This window comes from Heterodontus francisci, chromosome 18, assembly GCF_036365525.1.
Source record: "Heterodontus francisci isolate sHetFra1 chromosome 18, sHetFra1.hap1, whole genome shotgun sequence".
NCBI classification, from domain to species: domain Eukaryota; kingdom Metazoa; phylum Chordata; class Chondrichthyes; order Heterodontiformes; family Heterodontidae; genus Heterodontus; species Heterodontus francisci.
The window spans coordinates 46,744,411-46,765,923 of NC_090388.1; the positions used below are offsets into that span (position 1 = coordinate 46,744,411).

Consider the following 21,513-nt stretch of genomic DNA (forward strand, 5'->3'; position numbering starts at 1 on the left):
GGCCCCAAACACTCCTTTCAGGTGAAGCAGCGATTTACTTGTACTTCTTTCAATGTAGTATACTGTATTCGCTGCTCACAGTGTGGTCTCCTCTACATTGGGGAGACCAAGCGCAGACTGGGTGACCGCTTTGCGGAACATCTCCGCTCAGTCCGCAAGCAGGACCCTGAGCTTCCGGTTGCTTGCCATTTCAACACTCCCTCCTGCTCTCATGCTCACATCTCTGTCCTGGGATTGCTGCAGTGTTCCAGTGAACATCAACGCAAGCTCGAGGAACAGCATCTCATCTACCGATTAGGCACACTTCAGCCTGCCGGACTGAACATAGAGTTCAATAATTTCAGAGCATGACAGCCCCCCATTTTACTTTCATTTTTAGTTATTTTTTCTTCCTTTTTTTTACATTCTTTTTTACAATCTTTTTTTGCATTTATTTCATTTCATCTTAGTTTGTTCAGTTTGCTTACCCAGGTTTTTTTCAGGTTTTTTTTTCAGGTTTGCACTTGCTGCTGTTCAATATTCAGTGTATTTACACCTAATCTGTACTAATGCTTTGTCTTTCAACATACCATTAACATATTGTTTGCCTTTGCTCCGTGACCTTTTGGTCAGCTATGTGGCCTGGTCCAATCTGCACCTTCTCCTTTGTTATCTCTTGCCCCACCCCCACCTCACTTGCTTATAATCTGTGACTTTTCTAAATATTTGTCAGTTCCGAAGAAGGGTCACTGACCCGAAACGTTAACTCTGCTTCTCTTTCCACAGATGCTGCCAGACCTGCTGAGTGATTCCAGCATTTCTTGTTTTTGCCTCAGGTTTACTAGTCTTTTTGGCAACATTATAAACCTCTTCCTTTAATCTTATGTTATCTTTAAATCTGTTAGCCACAGTTGGACCACTTTTCTTATGGGTTTTTATTCTTTGAGGGAATGTACATTTGTTGCAAATTTTGAATTACTTTAAATGTTTGCCATCGCTTGTCTACCGTCATATCTTTTAATCTAATTCCCCAATCTACTTTAGCCAACACCCTTTATTAAGATTTAAGACCCTAGTTTTACATTTAACTATATCAGTCTCAAACTCAATATAAAATTCTATCATATTATCATTACTATTCCCTGGAGGCTCCTTTACTACAAGGTTATTAATTAACCCTTTCTCATTGCACAATACTAGATCTAAAATAGGCTGCACCCTAGTCAGTTCCTCAACATACTGATCTTGAAAACTATCTTGTATATGTTTGATGAACTTATCCTCCATACTATTATGGCAAATTTGGTTTGCCCGGTCTGTATGAAAATTAAAATCCCCTATGATTACTATATTACCCTTGTTACATGCACCTCTAATTTCCTGATTTATACAAAGACTGTTAGAGGGCCTATAACTACTCCCACCAATGTTTTCTGTCCCTTGTTGTTTCTCAGCTCCACCCAAATTGATTCTACATCTTGATTTTCTGAGGTAAGATCCTTTATACTGACTGAATCCCATCCTTTATTATAAGGGTCCTATTTTTTCACTACGTGGAATATAGAAACATTTGTATTTGGAATCTTGTGATGTTTATAACTGATGTTTATAACTGTTTGAAGTTGGGTTTTCATTATTTTTGATGAGGTTCTAGAAACAATGAAAGTTTCACAGTCACAGAGAGGCAATGATAGGCGACCTGCATTGTACAATTTAAAATTACTCTTAGTTCCGTTCATCGCAAATGCACTTACTTATATTTCTAAAAGTTGAGGTCTTCTTTGGAAGAAGTATTTCTTTATCTAGATAGGGTATTGCCCAGGTAGGCAAATAACTGGATTGATCTCAGCTACAAAGAACAGCGATAAAGCTGTGTGCTGAAGCGAGGTGTAGATCTCCTAAGATATGGAACACAGAGCACAGATGTCGATGAACAGGATCTTGAGTCATGACTTCTTTAAATTTGGTCTTTGCTTTAGTCTACACATGCTGAACAGTTTTCCATCATCTAAACTGGTGTATACTCCTTCCTTGAGATATAATGCGACATGCAGCATGTCCAATATCTTCGAATGCTGAGTCTAAGGGGCACAGACTTACTTTAGTTGTCCACCAGATCTGTCTGGACCACACTATCGGGTCTCACTCTCCTCTGGCAAAACCATATGCTACTCCATGATCATCCTGGACAGTAAAAATTTATTTTCTTCACCACCAACTTTTTCCTTAAATCCCTCATCCCTTTCATTGTTACCTCCAATAAATGTAAGGAACTTACGGACTACTTTGTCATTGTGTTTGAGGCAATCCATTTAGCTTGGTCTGCTCTCTACCCCTTCCACATTCCCGCAAGCCAAACCTCCCCTAGGCTCTGAACCTGTATCTCTCTAGTTTCTCTCCTATCTCACCTCATGCCCTCTCCAAACTCAGGTTGTCCATGAGACCCACCTGCTGCTCTGTTGACACCATTCCTACTAAATGAGTGACACTGCAAATGGTTCCTGCTCCTCTGATACAGTTCTGTCTTTCAAACATGCCCTCATCAGTCACATTTTCCAAAAATAAAACTCACATTGGAGCATTCTGCCTTGCAAACTACAGCTGCTTCTCCAATCTTCCTTTCCTTGAAAATATTATTGCCGCTCAAATCCGTGACCATCTTTTCTGCAACTCCTTGCTTGAATCACTGAAATCAGGTTCCTGGCCCTACTAGAGCACTAAGGCAATGGTAACCAAGTGCATAAATATCACCCTCTGTAACTGCAACCATGCTGCAAAGTTTCTCCCTGTCCTGATCAATTCCTCTACAACCTAACACAGACATTGATATCATTGTCCTCCAGTGCCTCTCCTCTGCTGTCTATCTCTGTGGGACTGTAGCCAGTATCTTCAATTCTTATTCCTGTCCTCAATACCATGACTGGCCCCAAAGGATCCCTGCTCAGCCAACCCACTTACCCTTTAGCCCAACTTCCATTATTTAAAAAGAGAGCCTGGAGACATTTTTCTACATTAAAGGCACAATATTAGTCCAAATTGTTGTTATGCTTGCTTCCAGAGCTATAGTGCTTACTATCAAATGAAGCAGCAGTGGAATGATTCTCTATTCATGACAGAAATTTAGAACAAGATTTTTTCCCTTTTCAACAATTTCGTTTCCTTCTGAAGCATTGAATCCTGGTTTAACAGATGTCAGTCCTGCTCTGGTACCTTACTCAAGAGGTCATTATTGAAATATTAGTTTCAACAGCAAGTGTCTGCAGGATATTTAACCACAGAAAATCATCGCTGAGCCCAATCCAGTGTTCATGTGTCACAGGCACACTTCCAATGGAGGTTGCTAGATAGTGGTCAGTAGCAGAGTGTAGGTCAAACACAGGGGCCAGTACTGGAAACACAGGGAAACTCTTAATGCAAATATAAGGTACACATAAGGGTGAGTGCTGGAGATACGGCAGATGTAATGATCTGGGAAACACACAGTTTATTCTAGTGCAGAACTACAAATAATGGGTATGTCTTTGGATAAACATGGTCAATGGTTTAATGTTTTTAATTCCCACCACAAATTGTGTGTTTCAGGCATTGATTTCTGCAACATTAATCCCAACTGCTCACTCAGATTGAACCCAACTGTATGTAAAATCTTCACCCTGACCAGAGCTTCCAATCCTCACCAAACTTCATGGATCCCCTGTCCCCTAATGTACTGACTTCAAAACCCTTCATGGCCTCATTCCTCCTTACCCATGACATTTTCTCCGACCCCATAAGTGGTATTTTGTGATGTTCCTCGTGGCGAGTTTGGAGGCAGGGAGAGCATTTAATCAGGCGGATGTTGGCAGGTCCCTGCCACCACTCAGATTAAATTGATGGCGGGAAGGCCCATGGATGGCCTTCCCGCAAACCCCCCCTCCCCCACCCAGTTGAGGGCCTTAAGACTCAATTAAGGGCCTCTTGCCGCTGCTGCTGGTATAGCCCGGTCGCCACGTGGGTAGAACATGTAAACCTGTGTAGGGTTGCTTGTGGTCTCCTGGGTGGGTCCGCCCATTCAAAAGCAATCAGTGCCTCATCAAGGAACCCGGCATCAGGAAGGAGAGGAGGCCCGATGAGAGCCAACCTGCGCCGCCCTTTCTGCCGACCCCCATACTCCCACTTTCCACCCCACAAAACCCCTCCCACCATCATTTATCTGTGGCGTCGGTCGCTCAATGATCCTGGGCCTCCAGTGGGGGCCATTCCAGCAGCAGTCAATGCCACTCTAGTGGCGCTGCCAAGCAAAAGAGCTGCTGACCTCTGATTAGCCGGTAGCTCTCAGCAGGTGGGATTCCCGCCCCCGTGGTCCTGATCCCGGGAAAGGCCCGCTCATGGCATCTCAGGTGCCTGATTGGCCCTTCATTCGGTAGGCCTTCCGCAAAGTAGGCAACGCAAGTCTCTCACTGACTCTCCAGCCAGCGGCCGAGACCCTCATTGCCTCTATAAAATTCCCTCCTGTGTTCCTGCCTTCATGCACAATCACCCTGCTTTATCGGGTATTTCCCCTTGCTCTTCCGTCAGTAACAGCCCTCAGCCATCACACCTTTGCATTCTAGAATTTCCTTCCTAAACCCACAATCAAAAACCTCCTCAAAACTGCCCTGATGTCATGGTCAGCGGTGAAGTGATGACACTGCCACTGACCTCAAAGAAAGCTGCCCACAAGCTCTAGCGATTTCCATGGTGTGGACACCCTCTTTTTTGATGTTTATTTGAATCTGGCACCAAATCAAGGGGATCTCCAGGTGTCCAGCAACAATGACGTCATCAAGAAGGGAAAGCAGCTGATCACATTAAAAGATATTTTGAAGTTTATTTATTTTAAAAATGTGGAATTTTATCATACTGAAGATATTTGAATCTCAAAAAAATCTCAAATCTGTTGTTCACAGCCATAGGGGATTTTCAGCAGCAATAATGTACTTAGTATACCAGTAAAATAAAGTTCCACTTCATTGAACGAGCTGCAACCTTTTCCATGGGTTTTTAACAAGACTAATAGCATAAAAGGGAAAGTTCACATCAGTTCACTAATTTTTGTTTGATTGCAGTCTGCAGGGTCTTCAACAGCGCACCACATGGGGAAGTGTAGAATCACTGACAGCAACTTCTGGATTTAAATTTGTATGTCTGGACTCCAGAGGTTCAGTGCAGTTTCAGGAGTTTTGACAGCGAATATTGATAGTTGCAGTGTCATTACCACAGCAAAATCCAGGCCAACATCTTTTGCTTTCAGTCACCTTCCTTATTCCTGCTTTATGAAGCATAATGCTTTAACCTGAATCAGAAGATCAGGGTTCAAGTCCTACTTCAGAGACTTGAGCATATGACCTCAGCTGGCATTTCAGAGAATCAGTGACGGAATGGTGCGTTGTCATAGATGATGCCTTCTCGCTGAGATGTTAAACCAAGTCTTTGCTATGTCAGGTGGACATAAAAGACCATAAAGCGCTATTTGAAGAGCAAAGTTCTTCTGAGATCCTGGTCAACCTTTATCCCAAAATCAACATCCTAAACACATTATCTGGTCATTCACCTTGTTGCTGTTTGTTGAAACCTGTTGTCTGCAAATTAGCTGCTTTGTCGACCAATGTTTCAACGTAACTGAAATTTCAAAAGTACTTAATTGGCTACGAAGAATTTTGGAATGTCCCAAGGACATGAAAGACACAAATTCACATTTATTGCTTTGTGTACAACTAGAGGCAATTATACTATGTTGCCAATTATCATTATGTTCTTCTTGGAGTCTATTTTCTCGTGTGCAAAGGAACACAAATGTATAGACAAACCAGAGATGCTAATTCCCCATTATCTGTTGCATCACTGGAGGCAGAGCCTTCAGCCATCATGCCTTTGCACACTGGAATTATCTGAAATTTCTTTGCCTTGTGACTTCATTTCTCTTTTTCAAAAGGGTGCTTAGATCACCCCCAACTACTTTCAAGTCAGTATCACTGCTTTCCCTGTAAAGTACCTTAGGAAGGCTTGTGAAAGAGACTATTAATGTATGTTGTTTACTTCCTTACTTCTGAAATCTTTGCTTCCAATGAGATAATTACACTTAAGAGTCATAACGGCACAGGAGACAGCCACTCAGTACATCGAGTCCATGCCAGCTCTCTGGTGAGCAATCCAATCAGTCCCATTCCCCTACTCTATTCCCATAGCCCTGTAAGTTTATTTCCCTCAAGTGCCCATCCAATTTCCTTTTGAAATCATTCATAGTCTCCACTTCTATCGCCCTAGTGGCCTAAACTGAGTTTTATAAAGGTTCAACTTAACTTCCCTGCATTTGTATCGAATGCCTCTATTTATGGAGCTCAAGATTCCATAAGCTTTGCTAAATACTCTCTCAATATGTCCTGCCAACTTCAACGATCTATCCATGTACACTCTTTTAGAACTGCCATTTAATCTATATTGCCTCTCCCTATCCTTTCTGCCAAAATGTATCACCTTACACTTTTCTACATTTCATCTGCCACTTTTCTGCCCATTCTACAGGTTTATCTATGTCCTGCTACAGTCAGTTGGTAACATCCTCACTTTCTGCCACACCTCCAAGTTCAGCAAATTTTAAAATTTTACTTTGTATTCCAAGATGCAAGTCACTTATATCAAAAAAAAAGCAACGGTCCGAGCACTGAACCTTGGGGGACACCATCTTCCAGCCTGAAAAACAACCAACCATTTACCACGACGCGGTTTTCTATACTCAAGCCAATGTTTTACCCAAGCTGACACTGAGCCTCCTATTCCATGAGCCTCAATTTTGGTAACTAGCCTTTTATGTGGTATTTTGTCAAACACTTTCTTAAAATCCATACAGACAACATTTATTGCTTTCCCTTCATCAACCTTCACTGTTTCTTCATCAAAAAATTCAATTAGATTAGTCAAGCACGATCTGCCTTTACAAATCTGTGCTGACTCTCCCTAATTAACTCAAACCTCTCTTAGTGCCTGTTGATTCTTTCCCTGATCGTTGTTTCTCAAGCCTTACCCACCACGGATTTTAAACTGACTGCCTGTAGTTACTAGGAATGTCCTCACACCCTTTCTTGAATAAGGGTGTCACACTTGCCACTCCAATCCTCTGGCACCTCACCCGTATCTAGGGAAGATTGGAAGATTATGGCAAGCCCTTCTGCTATCTCCATCCTGACTTCCTTTAGCAACCTGGGATGCAAGCCATCTGGACCGGGTGACTTATCTACTCTAAACACAGCCAGCATTTCCAGTACATCTTTTTAATCAATTTTCACCCCATCCATTACCTCTCCCGATATTTGGTCAGCATCCTTTTCCTTAGTAAATACCAATACGAAGTACTCATTAAGTATTCTAGGCTTGCCCTGTGCCTCTAAGCATATATTACCCTCTTTGTCCCTAATAGACCCCACCACACCCCTTACTACCCACTTACTGTGTACATGCCAGAAGATGATTTTGCGTCCCTTTTTATGTTAATCTATTCTGATAGTCTCTTTTTGCCAGCTATATTTTCCTCTTCAATCTCCCTCTCAACTTGTTGCATTTGGCCTCACATTCTCACTTGAAGAATTCACCTGACATGCATCATACATCCTTTTTTTTTGTTTCATCATATTCTCTATCTGCCCTGTCATCCAAGGAGCCCTGGCTTTGGTTCCCCTAGTTGGAATGTACCTAGCCTGTACCTGAAATGTCTCCTCCTTAAAGATCACCCATTGTTCCGTTACTGTTCTTCCTGTCAATCTTTGGTTCCCTTTTGCCCTGACTAGATCCACTCTCATCCCTTTGAAGTTAGCCCTCTTCCAATTTAGAAGTTCTGTTTTAGATTGTTCCTTGCTCTTCCCCATTGCAAATCCAAACCTTATGATACAATGATCACTCTTACCCAAGTGTTACCCCACAGACCCTTGGCCCACCTCATTCCCCAGCACTAGATCCAGTAATGCCTCCTTCTTAGTTGCACTGAGAACATGCTGGTCAAGGAAGTTCTCCTGAACACATTTGAGAAATTCCTCCCCCTCCTTACCCTTTACTCCAACACTATCCTAATTGATATTTGGGTAATTAAGTCCCCCAATATCTCTATTTTATAGTTCTTGCACATCTCTGTCATTTCCCTGCACATTTGCTCCTCTATTTCTCTCTCACTAGTTGGAGGCCTATCGAACACCCCCCAGTATTATGATCATTCCCTTTCTGCTTCTCAACTCCAACCAAATGTTCTGTTTTTGCCACCTCAAGGTCATCCCTCCCTTTCCAACACTACAACGTCTTCCTTAATAATGTATTGCCACTACACTGCCCTCTTTTCTTCCCCATCTTTTCTGAACACTATGCATCCTTGAATATTAAGCTCTCAGTCCTCACCATTTTTAAGCCACATTTCCGTTATTGCCACTATAGCTCACCAACCGTATTCAATACACGGTGTGTTTACATATATGCATTGTAAACCTGTCTCTGTATTCCTCTTAGCCACTCGAAGTCGCTCCAGGCAAGGTTGATGAACAGTCTGTGATGGGTAGGTGTTCAGGGCAATTTAACTGCAGCAGGTCTTTCATTGGGGTGTAACAACAGGACTGGTTGGGTTTTGAAGAATTCTTCAGATTTCAGTATTTCTTAGAACACAGGAGGCAGCAGGAATCTCACTGGATGCAGAAATTCTTCAGAGACCAGAAGCAACAAGAATCTGCCACCTTTCAAATGCAGGATTCCTTTCCAAGAGATGCAAGTCTCCTTTACAGAGAGAGGTAACACTTTTCTGGGTCTTTTCTCTCTTGATCCAGGCAGATCAAGCAAAGATTTTCAAATGCCTCCCTTTATCCAATTCACAGGCTTTGTAAAGGGTCAAAAGTAAAAAGAACCTTCCTGAACATGATCACATGTCCAGAGACAGTGGGCTGAATTTTACCAGCCCCTTGACGTTGGGGGTCGAGGCGGGGTCCTGTAAAATTCTGCCAGGAGAGACCCACTTCGACCGATGTCGAGAAGACCCCACCGCATTTTTCCGGCGGTGGTGGGACCTTGGTGCGGCCCCCCCCAATTACCATATGTAAAGTGCTACTTACCTTCCCTGATTATGCACCCTGCCGCCTGTCATTCCACAGTTTTTGTTGAAAGGGTGGCTGTCACGTACTGCCCGGTGACGAATATGAAACCCAGACAGGACAACAGTGCAGGTAAGTCTGGGATGATCGGGGTCTCATCTCTGCACTCTGAAAGGGAGGTGGGAGGGAGTCTGGGATTACTGGAGGGAATCCTCTGTAGGCATGAAGGGAGGTACTGTGCACCCTCCCTCCGTAAACAGCGTACGCTCTGTGTTTGCTTGCGTGTGTGAAGGAGCAATGGCACTCTAGTCACCCTGTGTGTGGGGAGGGTGCCAGAACGGGTAGGAGCTTTAAGGTTATATGGATGGTGGGGGCAATCGATGCAGCTGGTAGGATCTTTATGTGGTCATACTGTGCCACTCTGAGTGTGAGCCAAGATGGGCAATGCCATGCTACACCACATAGTTGACCCATGAAAGCACCTGATGTACCCGAGAATACCAATCACTGCCCTGTTAGGAATCTTCGAATAAATGAAGGATACAACTTTATTTATCACATGGAAATGGGTCTGGCTCATCCTAGATTGTGTGATCCGCTTCTCCTGGGGATCCAGATGTGTCAGGAGGCAAAATTAACAGGCAGTTGCAGTCCATGTAGAGGCCCCCGGTCGTAAGCATCAGCCCCCAAGGGGAGCTCGCCATACAGGTTGCCGCGCATCTACAGGCCCCACATGACATGCCATCGGATGTCAGAGCACCAGTGTCCGAGGCGATTGCGCCATGTGGAGAGGGTGGTGACACGTCTGTGTCCTGCTCAATGATGACCTGCAGCCCATGGGCTTCAGTGGACATCCTATGCCTGTGGTCCTTAGTGGCAGCAGCTCTTAAGCTTGACACCTATGCTGCATTTCAGGGGCCCACTGGAGACCTTTGTGGGGTCACACAGTCAGCAGTGCACCGCTGCATCAGGGAGGTCACTGATGCTCTACACAGCAGGGCCAGTGAGTAAGTCCACTTCAGAAACGGACTCTCACAGCCAGGCCCAGAGGGGCCATCAGTTTCAGCACCATTGCCGGAGAACCATAGGTTTTACGGTTCATAGACTGCACCCATCAGGCCTCCCGCCAGGCCACCAACTGCAGACGTTACCGTTAAAGGAATCCTCTCACTCTAGGCGCAGCTGGTATATGATCACTGGAGATGCTTCATGCAAATCTGTGCCCACTTCTCAGGCAGCTGCCATGACACCTGGGTCCTGCGCCAGTCCTAGCTGCCACTGCTGATCACTGACGTGGCTCAGAGGGAGGGGTGGCTTCTTGGAGACAACGGCTATCCTTCGCAGACATGGCTCCTGACACCAGTGAGACCCCACCACTGCTGCAGAAGGGAGATACAATGCCAGCCACTGAGCTACAAGAGCCACCATTGAGCAGGCAATCAGCATGTTGAAAATGCACTTCCAATGCCTGGAGAGATAGAGTGATGCCCTGTACTACAGGCTGAAAAGGCCAGCTCCTTTCTTTGCTCTGCACAACTATGCACCCAATAGGGTGCAGGCCTGGCACGATGAGGAGAGACATCAACAGGATTCCTCCTCTGACTATGAGGACACTAAGGTCCTACAACAGGAAAGGCGCATGGGAAGACTAGAGGAAGGCTGCTGATCACATTGCCCTTTGGCTGTGGATGACTTTGGCGGTCGGCCTTTGTTTGCACGAGGCCTGCAGAGCCCAGGCTGGCTGGGTGAACGATCGTTCATCTTCTTCCGACATTGGAACCTTTGATGGCAGATGGCCCCACAGGTACTTAACTCCTCCGCCTCCAGCCAGGCTGCCTTGGTTGGGTGGGAGAGCCTCTTCTTACCATCACTGGGGAAAAGGAGCTCCTGCCTTTCCTGCACAGGCTGGAGGAGAGTGGGCAGGGAGACATCGCTGAACTGTGGGGCCACCATAGAGCACCCCTCGGCCATCTTCAGTTTTTGCTCTGGTCCTTTAAATGCAAAGGTGATTCCACAGTGTAACTACTCCAACTTCTGGCTGCAAGGTTTTTCTTGCATATGTTTGAAAACTAATGCAGGACTAGAGAGGAAATCTGTGCTGTTGTCCTGGCTTTTTATCTATAACAGATTGACACACATTCACATACACTTTGCTTCTGCAGCAGCTGATCATAATTATTGATGTGATATTTCTAGTTTGCAATGCAGCTAGACTATAAACACATTTTCCTGGTTCTTTAAAAAAGTACTTTGACCAAGGTCAATGACCTGAAAATTAACTCTGCTTCTCTCCACACAGATGCTTCCAGACCTGATGAGTTTCTCCAGAACTTTCTGCTTTGCTGTCAGGTTGACGGCATCCCCACTCTTCAATAGTGAGGTACTTATTTGGCAGCTGTCAGGAAGCAGGTGCTGGGGCGCATTAAATAGGGCCCCAGCACCTGTTACACAGCTGAGCCAACTTCCATCATAGTGCCGGATGTCCTGCCTCTCCCCATGTAATATTGTGCGGGCCGGGGGGTGGCAAAGAGGGGGCCGCGTGGTGCGGTGATACTAATGAACCCCCGTATGTAATAATCGGAGAGGCTCAGTAGTGGCCGCTGCATGCGGGTCGACCATCGACTTTAAAGTGCGCCGCCGCGAGTTGCAGCATACTAGTAAAATCCAGCCTAGTGTCTCACCCTTGTCACTCAAGTTGCTCTGAAGGTCAAACCCATGTGATTTCCTTGAAACTGCTGACCTTCCTGTCCTTTTACAAGTTTAATTTCCTTTCAAAACACCCACAAAGTTCACTTTCAATCTGACTTCCTTTCAAAACATTGCAGGAATTCCAATTATTTTTGCAGGTGTTTCACTGAGCAAAATCTCTTTTTCAGTTTTTTTTTTTGGAAACACATAGAAGTCCAAGATTTTAGCACAAAAGTAAAACCTTGGGACACTACCCCTTAAGCTCTGAAATCTTGAGCTTGAGCTCAAGCAGCTGGAGACACCTCGTACACATTAAGTGTCCTGAAGCTCCCACATGGTGCAGGAATTGCAAGCAACTGGTCTCCGCTGCCCATCCATAATCTAAAAAAAAAAATCTACATTCCCTCTTTTGGAATCTAGTTAGTACCTTGTTTAAAATATTAATTTTAATAAATGCTTCTAGAACTAATACTCTTAATTCCCTTACTGTTATACTTACCCTGAGTGAAATTTTTATTATTTTAACTAGCTATGCTATAAATTTAATACAGTACTTTATAATTTCCTGGCCCTAGTTTAAACCACTCACTTTAGGGATGTGCAATAAATGCTGGCCTAGCCAGCCTCACCTACATCTCCTGAATGAATAAAAGTTTTTTTTTAAAAAGCTAATACTCACCCACCAACTGTCCTCTGATGTCACTCCTTGCTTTTTTTTTGTGGAAATACATTGATCAGGTCCACGCTGTTTCCCCACTCTCCCTTTTATCCTCTGCCGCCACTGCTGGTGTCTCCGGTCAACTCCAGTGAGGATTTATTACAGAGATCAATTTTGGTCTCATTATATTTCAAATGGCTAATTCCTGTATTCCTAATTCATGGTTGACCAATCTGCTCATATGGCTGCTGTCTCCTGTTCTTAGAGTTACAGAATGTATGTTTATCTCAATTAAAATGTGGATGGAAGCTGAATTATCCCAGCTTTCTTTTGATGAGTAAAAACTAGTTTCACATTCAGGGATAGGTTGAATACCTCCTCTTCCCATTAATGTTGTTTGATCATAAGCAAATGTACTTACAGAATGATTAGGCAGGAAAGAATCAAGAGGTAAGTAGACCGGAAGCAGACAGGAAGCAATTGGATGGGAAAAGATTTACAAATTAGCTTTTATTCTTAAGGCAACATATTCTGAACATTTCTCAGTAGCTGGGCCTGAATTTCCAAGCACCCCCACAAACAAGTTTTTGCTCCAACATCTAACACATTTCAGAATAATTTTAATATGCCTCTTCCATGACAAGCATCATTCTACAATTAATATCAACATGATTAAAAAACAAGGCAGTGCAGTCTGAATCAGCTAACCAATGCTATCTAGCATCACCTAAATAAGTTTACCCAATTTTACTTATGTTCAAAGGGTAATTATTTCACTTCTGGTGGAGGTATTCTTCTTTACATGAAGATCATATTTTATATTCTTGCCAAAAAATTGCTACATTAAAATTACAAGATATGTCAGACTTTTTGTCAGAACTCAGCTGACAACCCGATTGTGTCCTATGCCAGCACTTCAGACAGCCATTTTAGATTCTCTTCACTGCACAAGTCATCCAAGGGTTAAGTTCAATAACAAGTTGCTGTGACACATTTTGTTTGTGGCAGATATATGTGTGATAGTCAGCCTCAACAGTTCTTCACATGATATACTTGGCCATTGTTTTAGTGGAACACCAGGCATGCCTATCAATGGCAGTACAAGTAATAGAATTTAAAGTCAAATTACTGTCAAGGCAGCAGTAGTTCAATGGGTGCCAACAGCAGAAGGGAAAAAAAAAGTTGAAGATGGCTGCCCAAGAGGCAAACCTTTACTCACAGGGAATGTAGCATTGGTTCAATTATCAGTGTTTCAGAGTCCCTCTGATTTCATCATGATGCAACTTGTCATTTATTTGTAAAAAGAATAACTAATTGCAGGGAGGGGAAGAGAAAAGTGTTACAAGTGAGAATTCAAAACAGCCTGGTAGTAGAAGCTGTTGGACAGCAGAACTTCATCAGATCTCAGTGCTTTATCATATGCTGTTATACTAACAGGTGAAATGTAATAGGCCACAATTCAGCAACTGGCTTGCAATGAAGCCTTTTTGACAGAAGATCACATCCTTCACTGAACTTGCTAGGAGAGTAGGTCATTGTGCTGCAGTACAAAGTTTGGCATCTTCTTGTTCAGCACGCTGTGTCCTGTCAAGGTGATGGGGAAAGATGGTGCCAGATGTTTATTTTACTGCATGCCTTCTATTTGACTGACTTTGAGGGAAGAGGTAATTAGTTACATCGAGAACGAGCCTTTGAAATAATTTTGCAGACAGGCATTGTGCTTGCACTAAAGAATAAAATGTATAACATGGCAAGTTGAACACAATGATCGGTATATGCAAGAACGCCATCTACTCAACTGTCAACTTTTTTTGATTCCAATAGAACATTTTAATTTATGACATTAAACATATGTTAGTTGCTAATATCTCCATCCTGCTATACTTTAGGAGACAAAGTTAAAGGACAGCTCCAAATTTCTTGACTTGATGGAAGCATTTATCTTGCCCCAATGAGCAAAAGTTTTCTGTGATGCATTAAGTCTCTTGACTGAAGATTCTGTCAAGATAATCACAACTCTATGAAATTTGGAGTGAATTGCAAAGTAGAAAGCAATCCTCAGTCTCACTTCACTTTCCCCACATCCCTACCCAAAGAATACCATTGTTCAATTTAATACCTTGCTCAGATGACTGATTTTGAAGTTGAGCTACTTTTGATATATTGCTCCTTAGGTTCTTGCCTTGTATGCAGGAATGTTTTGTTAAATAAGTAAAGCCACATTGGCAGCTCAATCCAGTCTGGCCAAAACTACACATTTAACCATACTTTAATCTAGCTCACTATGAAAGAGCATCAAATAACATTAGTGTACTGACACATTCACTAAACACTTGCCTACATAACTTACACCTATGTTTTCAATGTCAAATGACAGACTTGACTCAATGATAGAAGATCATGAAATAAAGTCCCACTCCAGAAACGATCACATAAATTAAGGCTGGCATTTCAGCATTATACTGAGGGAGTGCTGTAGTGTCAGATATTAAACCAAAGTCCCATCTGCTGTCTCAGGTGGATGTCGACTATCCCAGTGCATCATACAAACATGCGCAAAAGTTTCTTCTTGGTGTCTCAGTCAAAATTCATCCCTCAATAAGTATCAAGCTGCATGGAAGACGGCAGGATTCCCAAGGACGCATTGTACAGCGAGCTCGTCACTGGTATCAGATCCACCGGCCGTCAATGTCTCCGCTTTAAAGACGTCTGCAAAGGCGACATGAAGTCCTGTCACAGTGACCACAAGTCGTGGGAGTCAGTTGCCAGTGATCGCCAGAGCTGGCGGACAGCCATAAAGGCGGGGCTAAAGAGCGGCGAGTCGAAGAGACTTAGCAGTTGGCAGGAAAAAAGACAGAAGCGCAAGGAGACAGCCAACTGTGTAACAGCCCCGACAACCAATTTTATCTGCAGCGCCTGTGGAAGAGTCTGTCACTCTAGAATTGGCCTTTATAGCCACTCCAGGCGCTGCTTTACAAACCACTGACCACCTCTAGGCGCTTACCCATTGTCTCTTGAGACAAGGAGGCCAAAGAAAGAAAAAGAAAAAATAAGCATCAAAAACACATCATCTGGTCATTTATCTCTCTGCTGTTTGTGGTACCTAGCTGTTTATAAATTGGCTGCTGCATTTCCCGACAGCAAGTACACTTTAAAATACTTCACTGGTTATGATGTGCACTGAGAATGTGAAGTTGCGAAAGGTAAAATATAAAGGCAAGTTTGCTTCTTCTTTCCAATTAACCAGCTTGTTTGACCAAATTTCACATTTCCCCTTTCCAACAGCTGGGTTCTGGCAGTTTTGCTTTAAACTGAGGGGGGGAATATAATCCAGGAAGAAAAAAAAATAATTGTACGTAAAAAGAGTCAGACTGCTGGGGGTACTTGACAATTTGAAAATGAGCATGCAGCATTCTTAATGGAGGGGGTCAAAGATAAGCTGGCTGTTGGCTCCAGAAACCTGGCTGGATACTGTGCATCTCTCATAGTCAACAAAATGGCATGACAGGATTTGGAAGTTTTGTAACTCTTACGCCAGTAGAAAGCCTACAAAATAATGGAAACAAGACCAATTACACACATCTTTATTTTATTAAAACAGGTTTCTCAAGTCACTGATTATGCAACAGGAATAGTGATAGTTCATCACTCAATAATCCAATTGTTATCACGATCATCCTTAGAATTTTTAAATAAAACATTCACAAATCATTATGGTTCACATGATAATCAATATCCAAAAGTCAAAAAGGAAAACAAAACATTTGGAAGGTGTCTTTAAATCAGTAAGGCTATGCCACTATCAAATCTTCAGATTTGAGAACTGACCTGCCACACTTGCAGTACTGTATGAGGGGAACACAATAATAAACTCTGTTTCAAAACTTTTCAGCACAATCATTTAAATTGCTTCACTCTATCCACAATGTAGGAAAACAAGTCCGAGTAAAGGTGACTCAGGAAGATGGACATGTGCAGAATAATCATGATACAAACTGCCTTCAATAATCGCAGCAATTTATTTTTGTGTTGAACTATCCCTAGTGAGACGTGGAATCAGTCCATTGTATGCTGTGCAAGAGCTCGGATACTTAGGTTAACCAAGATGTCTGTAACTGTACAAAAACATGCTACAAACTTGTCTGTTTAGTCAGAATTAAAAGATGCACTTGGAAACAGAAAGAATTGAGAAGGAAAAAAATTAGATGGTGCAGCACAAGGCCACGGCAAAGCAAGTCAACCGTCACTTGAGAAGATCTCTCATTTCAGGGGTTTCAGCAGCTTCCAAACAGCTCATTCCATCAGGGCTTTTTGCTGTTTTGTTAGCACCCTGTGGGATGGGAAAAGGTAAAAACAAGACACAATTAGAAACCAACTGGGAGACAGATGATGTTCACATAAATAAGACCTAAATATTGGCTTCTGTTCAAAATGAAAAGAAACGAATAGAACCATCATTTAAAAATGACACCCAGGGGGAACAAAGCCATGAGACATGCTTTAAAATAAATGTGTCTGCTGATCTAATAGCAGCAAGCTGGTGAAAAGCGACAGCATGGACTAGATTAATAAGTCTACCACTACCAGTGTGAGGCTGCCTTGAAACAACCCACAAGCCTTTCTAAAGTGAAGTAGTCACTTTGATCAATTTTCAAGGTTCAACCTATACAACCTAGAATAATAAAACATTAGTCATTTTAAAATGAATCATTTAAACATTTGAACTATTTCCAAGCACATCCATATTAACCAATGAAATTTCACAATACAGCTTCACTGCTCAGGGATGAACAATTTCAGATTTATTAAATAAATAACCACTTAATCAAGCCAACAATGTGAATCCCAGCCAATTTCCCACAACAGATATTATGGTGATATGGTCCTTCAAAAAGAGTTGTTGCCTTTGGGGAGGGAAGGAGCTAATTTTCATACAAAACAGTGTACATGCTAGCAGAGGGACAACAATTGTGCCTGCACAAAAACAGAGATTGGTGTTGTTCTTTTTGAGTAGTTTAAATTCTGTAAAATGTGTGTTATGTAGAGATGATCATAAGGTTTTTGTCATGAAGACCCCCACCTGCCAAGAATGAGGCACATTCATTTTGGCATATGAACATTAATTTTAAACTGCTACTAGAGTGAAGAAATGGCTTATTTAAAGAGATCACCAGACATTTGGCTGGAGGACATTTGCATACAAAGAGACGGTGCTTGGACAGACAAAGCAACTACATCCTGGTCCAATGAACCCAAATGGATTTCGATCACTAGACATTGAAGGTGTAAGGAAGCTCGCATTCCAGTGTCTGCTAAGATGGAGAATCCACAAACGCAGGAGTGGTTAAACCAGTTGGTCACATGACTAACCTGTTGGCCCAAGTTTTCTGAACTAGAAACAGGATAGTTTGAAGACAGACTGCAGATTGCAACTGAACCTGGAACAAAAGAGCCTCTCTCCTGGCTGGCGCGCTCTCACTTTTTCACAAACCTCTGGACCCACAGAAGTCGCTTAAACCTCAGGAGAGAAGACTCCTACATCGAAACGAGTTAAAGTGTGCACTGGGCCCCACAAACGGCAAGACTTACCATCAACCAAAGACTCCACATCAAACTCAAAAGGACTATAATTACAACCCAGCTATTGCCTCAAACTTTTCCCCTTTATTCTTTCTACTTTTTCCGTCTCTGTGTGTGTGTTTATTGCGTATGCATGCTAGTGTGGTCGTGTCGTGTATGCATAGTCATTAACCGAATTAGAGTTTAAGGTTAATAAACTTCCACCTTTCTTGTTTAAATCTGAGAAAACCTGTCTAATTGATTTCTTTGCCTTGGAAAGCAGTGAACAAGGATTCACTGGGGGGGGGGAGCTAAAACACGGTGTTTTTAAAATTAAATACTGTTACGGTTAAACCAGGCAAAGGTTGAGGGGGACCCCCTAGACCCCTTTCTCACCTGGTTGCAACAGTCTTTTATTCCAAGTTACTGAGTTCTGATGTTTTGATCTCTGCTACAACAGAAGAACAACTGATAACATGATTATTGGCAAATGTTAGATTAGTTCAATTCCTTTCCAAATATCCTCACATTCATTTCAGTTCAAATAACTGTTATTACTGCTCTTAGATATTCTTCTACTGCATATTAGAGCCATAGTGTCATTACGGCACAGGAGACATCCACTCAGCCGATTGGGTCCACGCTGACTCTGTAGAGCAATTCAGTCAGCCCTATTTGACCACTCTCCGTAGCCCTGCAAGTTTATTTCCCTCAAGTGTCTAACCAATTTCCTTCTGAAATCATTGATTATCTCCTATATACTAAATAACTAAAGCTTTAATCCAGAGTGGTCACAGTTTTCCTCTGCTGTTTGACAATCTGAACTTGGGTACCATTAATGCTCTGGTCTTTTTACAAGTCTCCTTGATTTGTAAAAATATTTAAAGTTTCCGCTATAATGCTTTACTGAAATGCTAGTGGACAGTTTAATGATGTATGTACAATGACAATATGACAATTAAATTGAATATCACATGAATTATATTGGTACATTAAAGTGGAATGGTTTAAGGGCAATTTTCCTATAGTATATTGGTGGTAATACACTAAACTAGTCTACTGAGACTGGAATAACGCACCTGTGTCAGGAACACAGCCATAAAAAGAGATTTAAATGCCAGTTTTAAGTGTTCAAGTCTTAATGATATAAAAACTTGGAATAAAAAACCTCATGATCATCTCTACATCACGCACATTCCACAAAATTCAAACTACTCAAAAAGAATACAATTTCTAATTGTGCGCAGACACAATTGTCATTCCTCTGCTAGCATGGACACTGCTTTGTATCCAAATTAGTTTCTTCCCTCCCCAAAGACAACACCACTTTGAAGGACCATATCACCATAATATCTATTGTGTGAAATTGGCTGAGATTCGCATTATTGGCTTGATTAAGTAGTCATTTATTTAATAAATCTGAAATTCTTAGTCAAGTTGGATTCCAGGGCCTGTCAGATAAAAGTGAATGGGCCACATGTCTGGCCAGGCAGAACCTAGGATAGTGAGCCTGTCACAGCAGTTGATACTTTTGATGTAGTCATTGAATAGCAGCGAAGAAGCGGAACCAAACAATCTTTTAAAAAAGGAACATTAAAATAATTAATGTGTTCATTTTCTAAAATGTGCTTACCTACAATGAGGCTACACCTTACTCTCCTATATACCATACAGTAACCTACTACAGCACATATCACAAACACCTTGCATACCCACCTTCTCCTTCTACACAGAGAACATTTCCACAGTAAACACAGTAAGCTATAAAACCAAAAATGTATCTAGTCATAAAAAAGATGAGGGGGAGGGAGATTTGCACTTAAATTTGAACTTTTTTCAAGGAATAAGCAAGCTTAGCCTTTGAGAAATAATCTTTCATGGTTATTTGTTCATTCTCTACATATAAAATAAGGAGACCACCATCATTCTATAAACTAATGGAAGTGGATCTCGAGGTCTTGCACCTTCAGACAAACTTGGAGTTGTGATAAACGTGTACAATTCAAATTTATCAACAGTTTTATTATTCAGTCAGTATAGACCAGTCTAAAGCCAGAGCTTGGAATTTTGCACTATAGCATTCACAATCCTTGGCGGATCCAAGCCCTAGATTTGTACATTCATGCTATCTGTCCTTTTAGCATTCGTGCAAGTCATTGAATCTAATGGTTTGGGGTGACAAACTGCTAGCGTTTTAATGAGCCCATACAGCAATGTTATTTTGACAATTGCAAAGGAATGTTATATTCATAAAAGAACCATGATTCGCTACAATACCTAAATCAAAAAGGTCCTCACTTACTCGTGTACCACAGCAAAGTCTAAATATATAGAACAGCTTTTTTATACAAAAGAGCCGCAACTGACACAGAAGCACCAGACAAAAGACAGATGCGAGTTATATACAGTTCTGCAACCACCTGCCGTCTTTAATTTGGAACACAATGCATTTTTGTAGTAAAATGTGAGGTCATCCACTTTGGACTTAAATGGTTAGGAGAGTACTTTCTAAATGGTGAAAAGCTAGACGTGGAGATTCAGAGAGACTTGGGGACTCAGGTACAAAGATTAAAATATCATGAACAGGTACAGAAAATCAAAAAAGGTTAATGGAATGTTGGCCTTTATATCTCAAGGACTAGAATATAACGGGGTATAAGTTATGCTACAGCTCTACAAAGCACTGGTTAGATCACACCTGGAATAGCAAGAGTAGTTCTGGGCATCGCACCGTAGGAAGAAAATACTGGTAGAGGAGGGAGTGCAGCATAAATATACCAGAATGATACCTGGACTCCAGGAGTTAACGTTCAAAGAGTGATTACATAAATTAGGATTGCATTTCCTGGAATTTAGAAGGTTAAGGGGTAATTTGATCAAGGTTTAAGACATTAAGGGGAACAGACAATGTAGGCAGAAATGATTTCCTTTGGTTGGGTTGGGGGCCTTTAGGATTAGGGTGTAATCTAAAAGAACCAAGCCTTTCACGAGTGAAAATAGGAAAACACTCTACAAAAGGTTAGAAGTTTGGAATACTCTTCCACAAACGGGAACTGATGCTAGATCAATTCTTAATTTTATATCTGAGATTGTTAGTACATTTGGTTAACAAAACTCTGAGAGATATGGGGCAAAGACAGTTATGTGGACTTGGGTAGCAAATCAGCCATGATTTGTATTGCGAGAGAACACTTTACGTATCAGTAGCACTCTCGCTTCTGAGTCACAAGGTTCCAGGTTGAAGTCCCACTACAGGGCTCGAGGACAATAATCAAGGCTGACACTCCAGTGCAGTACTGAGGGAGTACTGCACTGTCGGAGATGCCATCTTTCGGAAGAGATGTTAAGCTGAGGCCCCATCTACCTGTTTGGGTAGATGTAAAAGATCCCATGGCACGATTTTGAAGAAGAATAGGGGAGTTCACTTGGTGTCCTGGCCAATATTCAAATCATAAAAACAGAATATCTGCTCATTATCACATCGCTGTTTCAGAGAATTTGCTGTGTGCAAATTGGCTACCACATTTCCTACGTTACAACAGTGACTAT

General features: G+C 42.1%; 1 protein-coding gene across 1 annotated transcript in view; it reads right to left on the bottom strand.

Annotated features, from left to right (window-relative positions):
• Positions 1–15,977: 15,977 nt before the first annotated feature.
• mtpn (myotrophin) overlaps positions 15,978–21,513 on the bottom strand; it is a 60,707-nt gene continuing 55,171 nt past the window's right edge. The window contains exon 4 of the mRNA XM_068050656.1: positions 15,978–16,735. Coding sequence (XP_067906757.1) covers positions 16,649–16,735 — 87 coding nt within the window. The 3' untranslated portion in view covers positions 15,978–16,648. The remainder of the gene's footprint in view (positions 16,736–21,513) is intronic.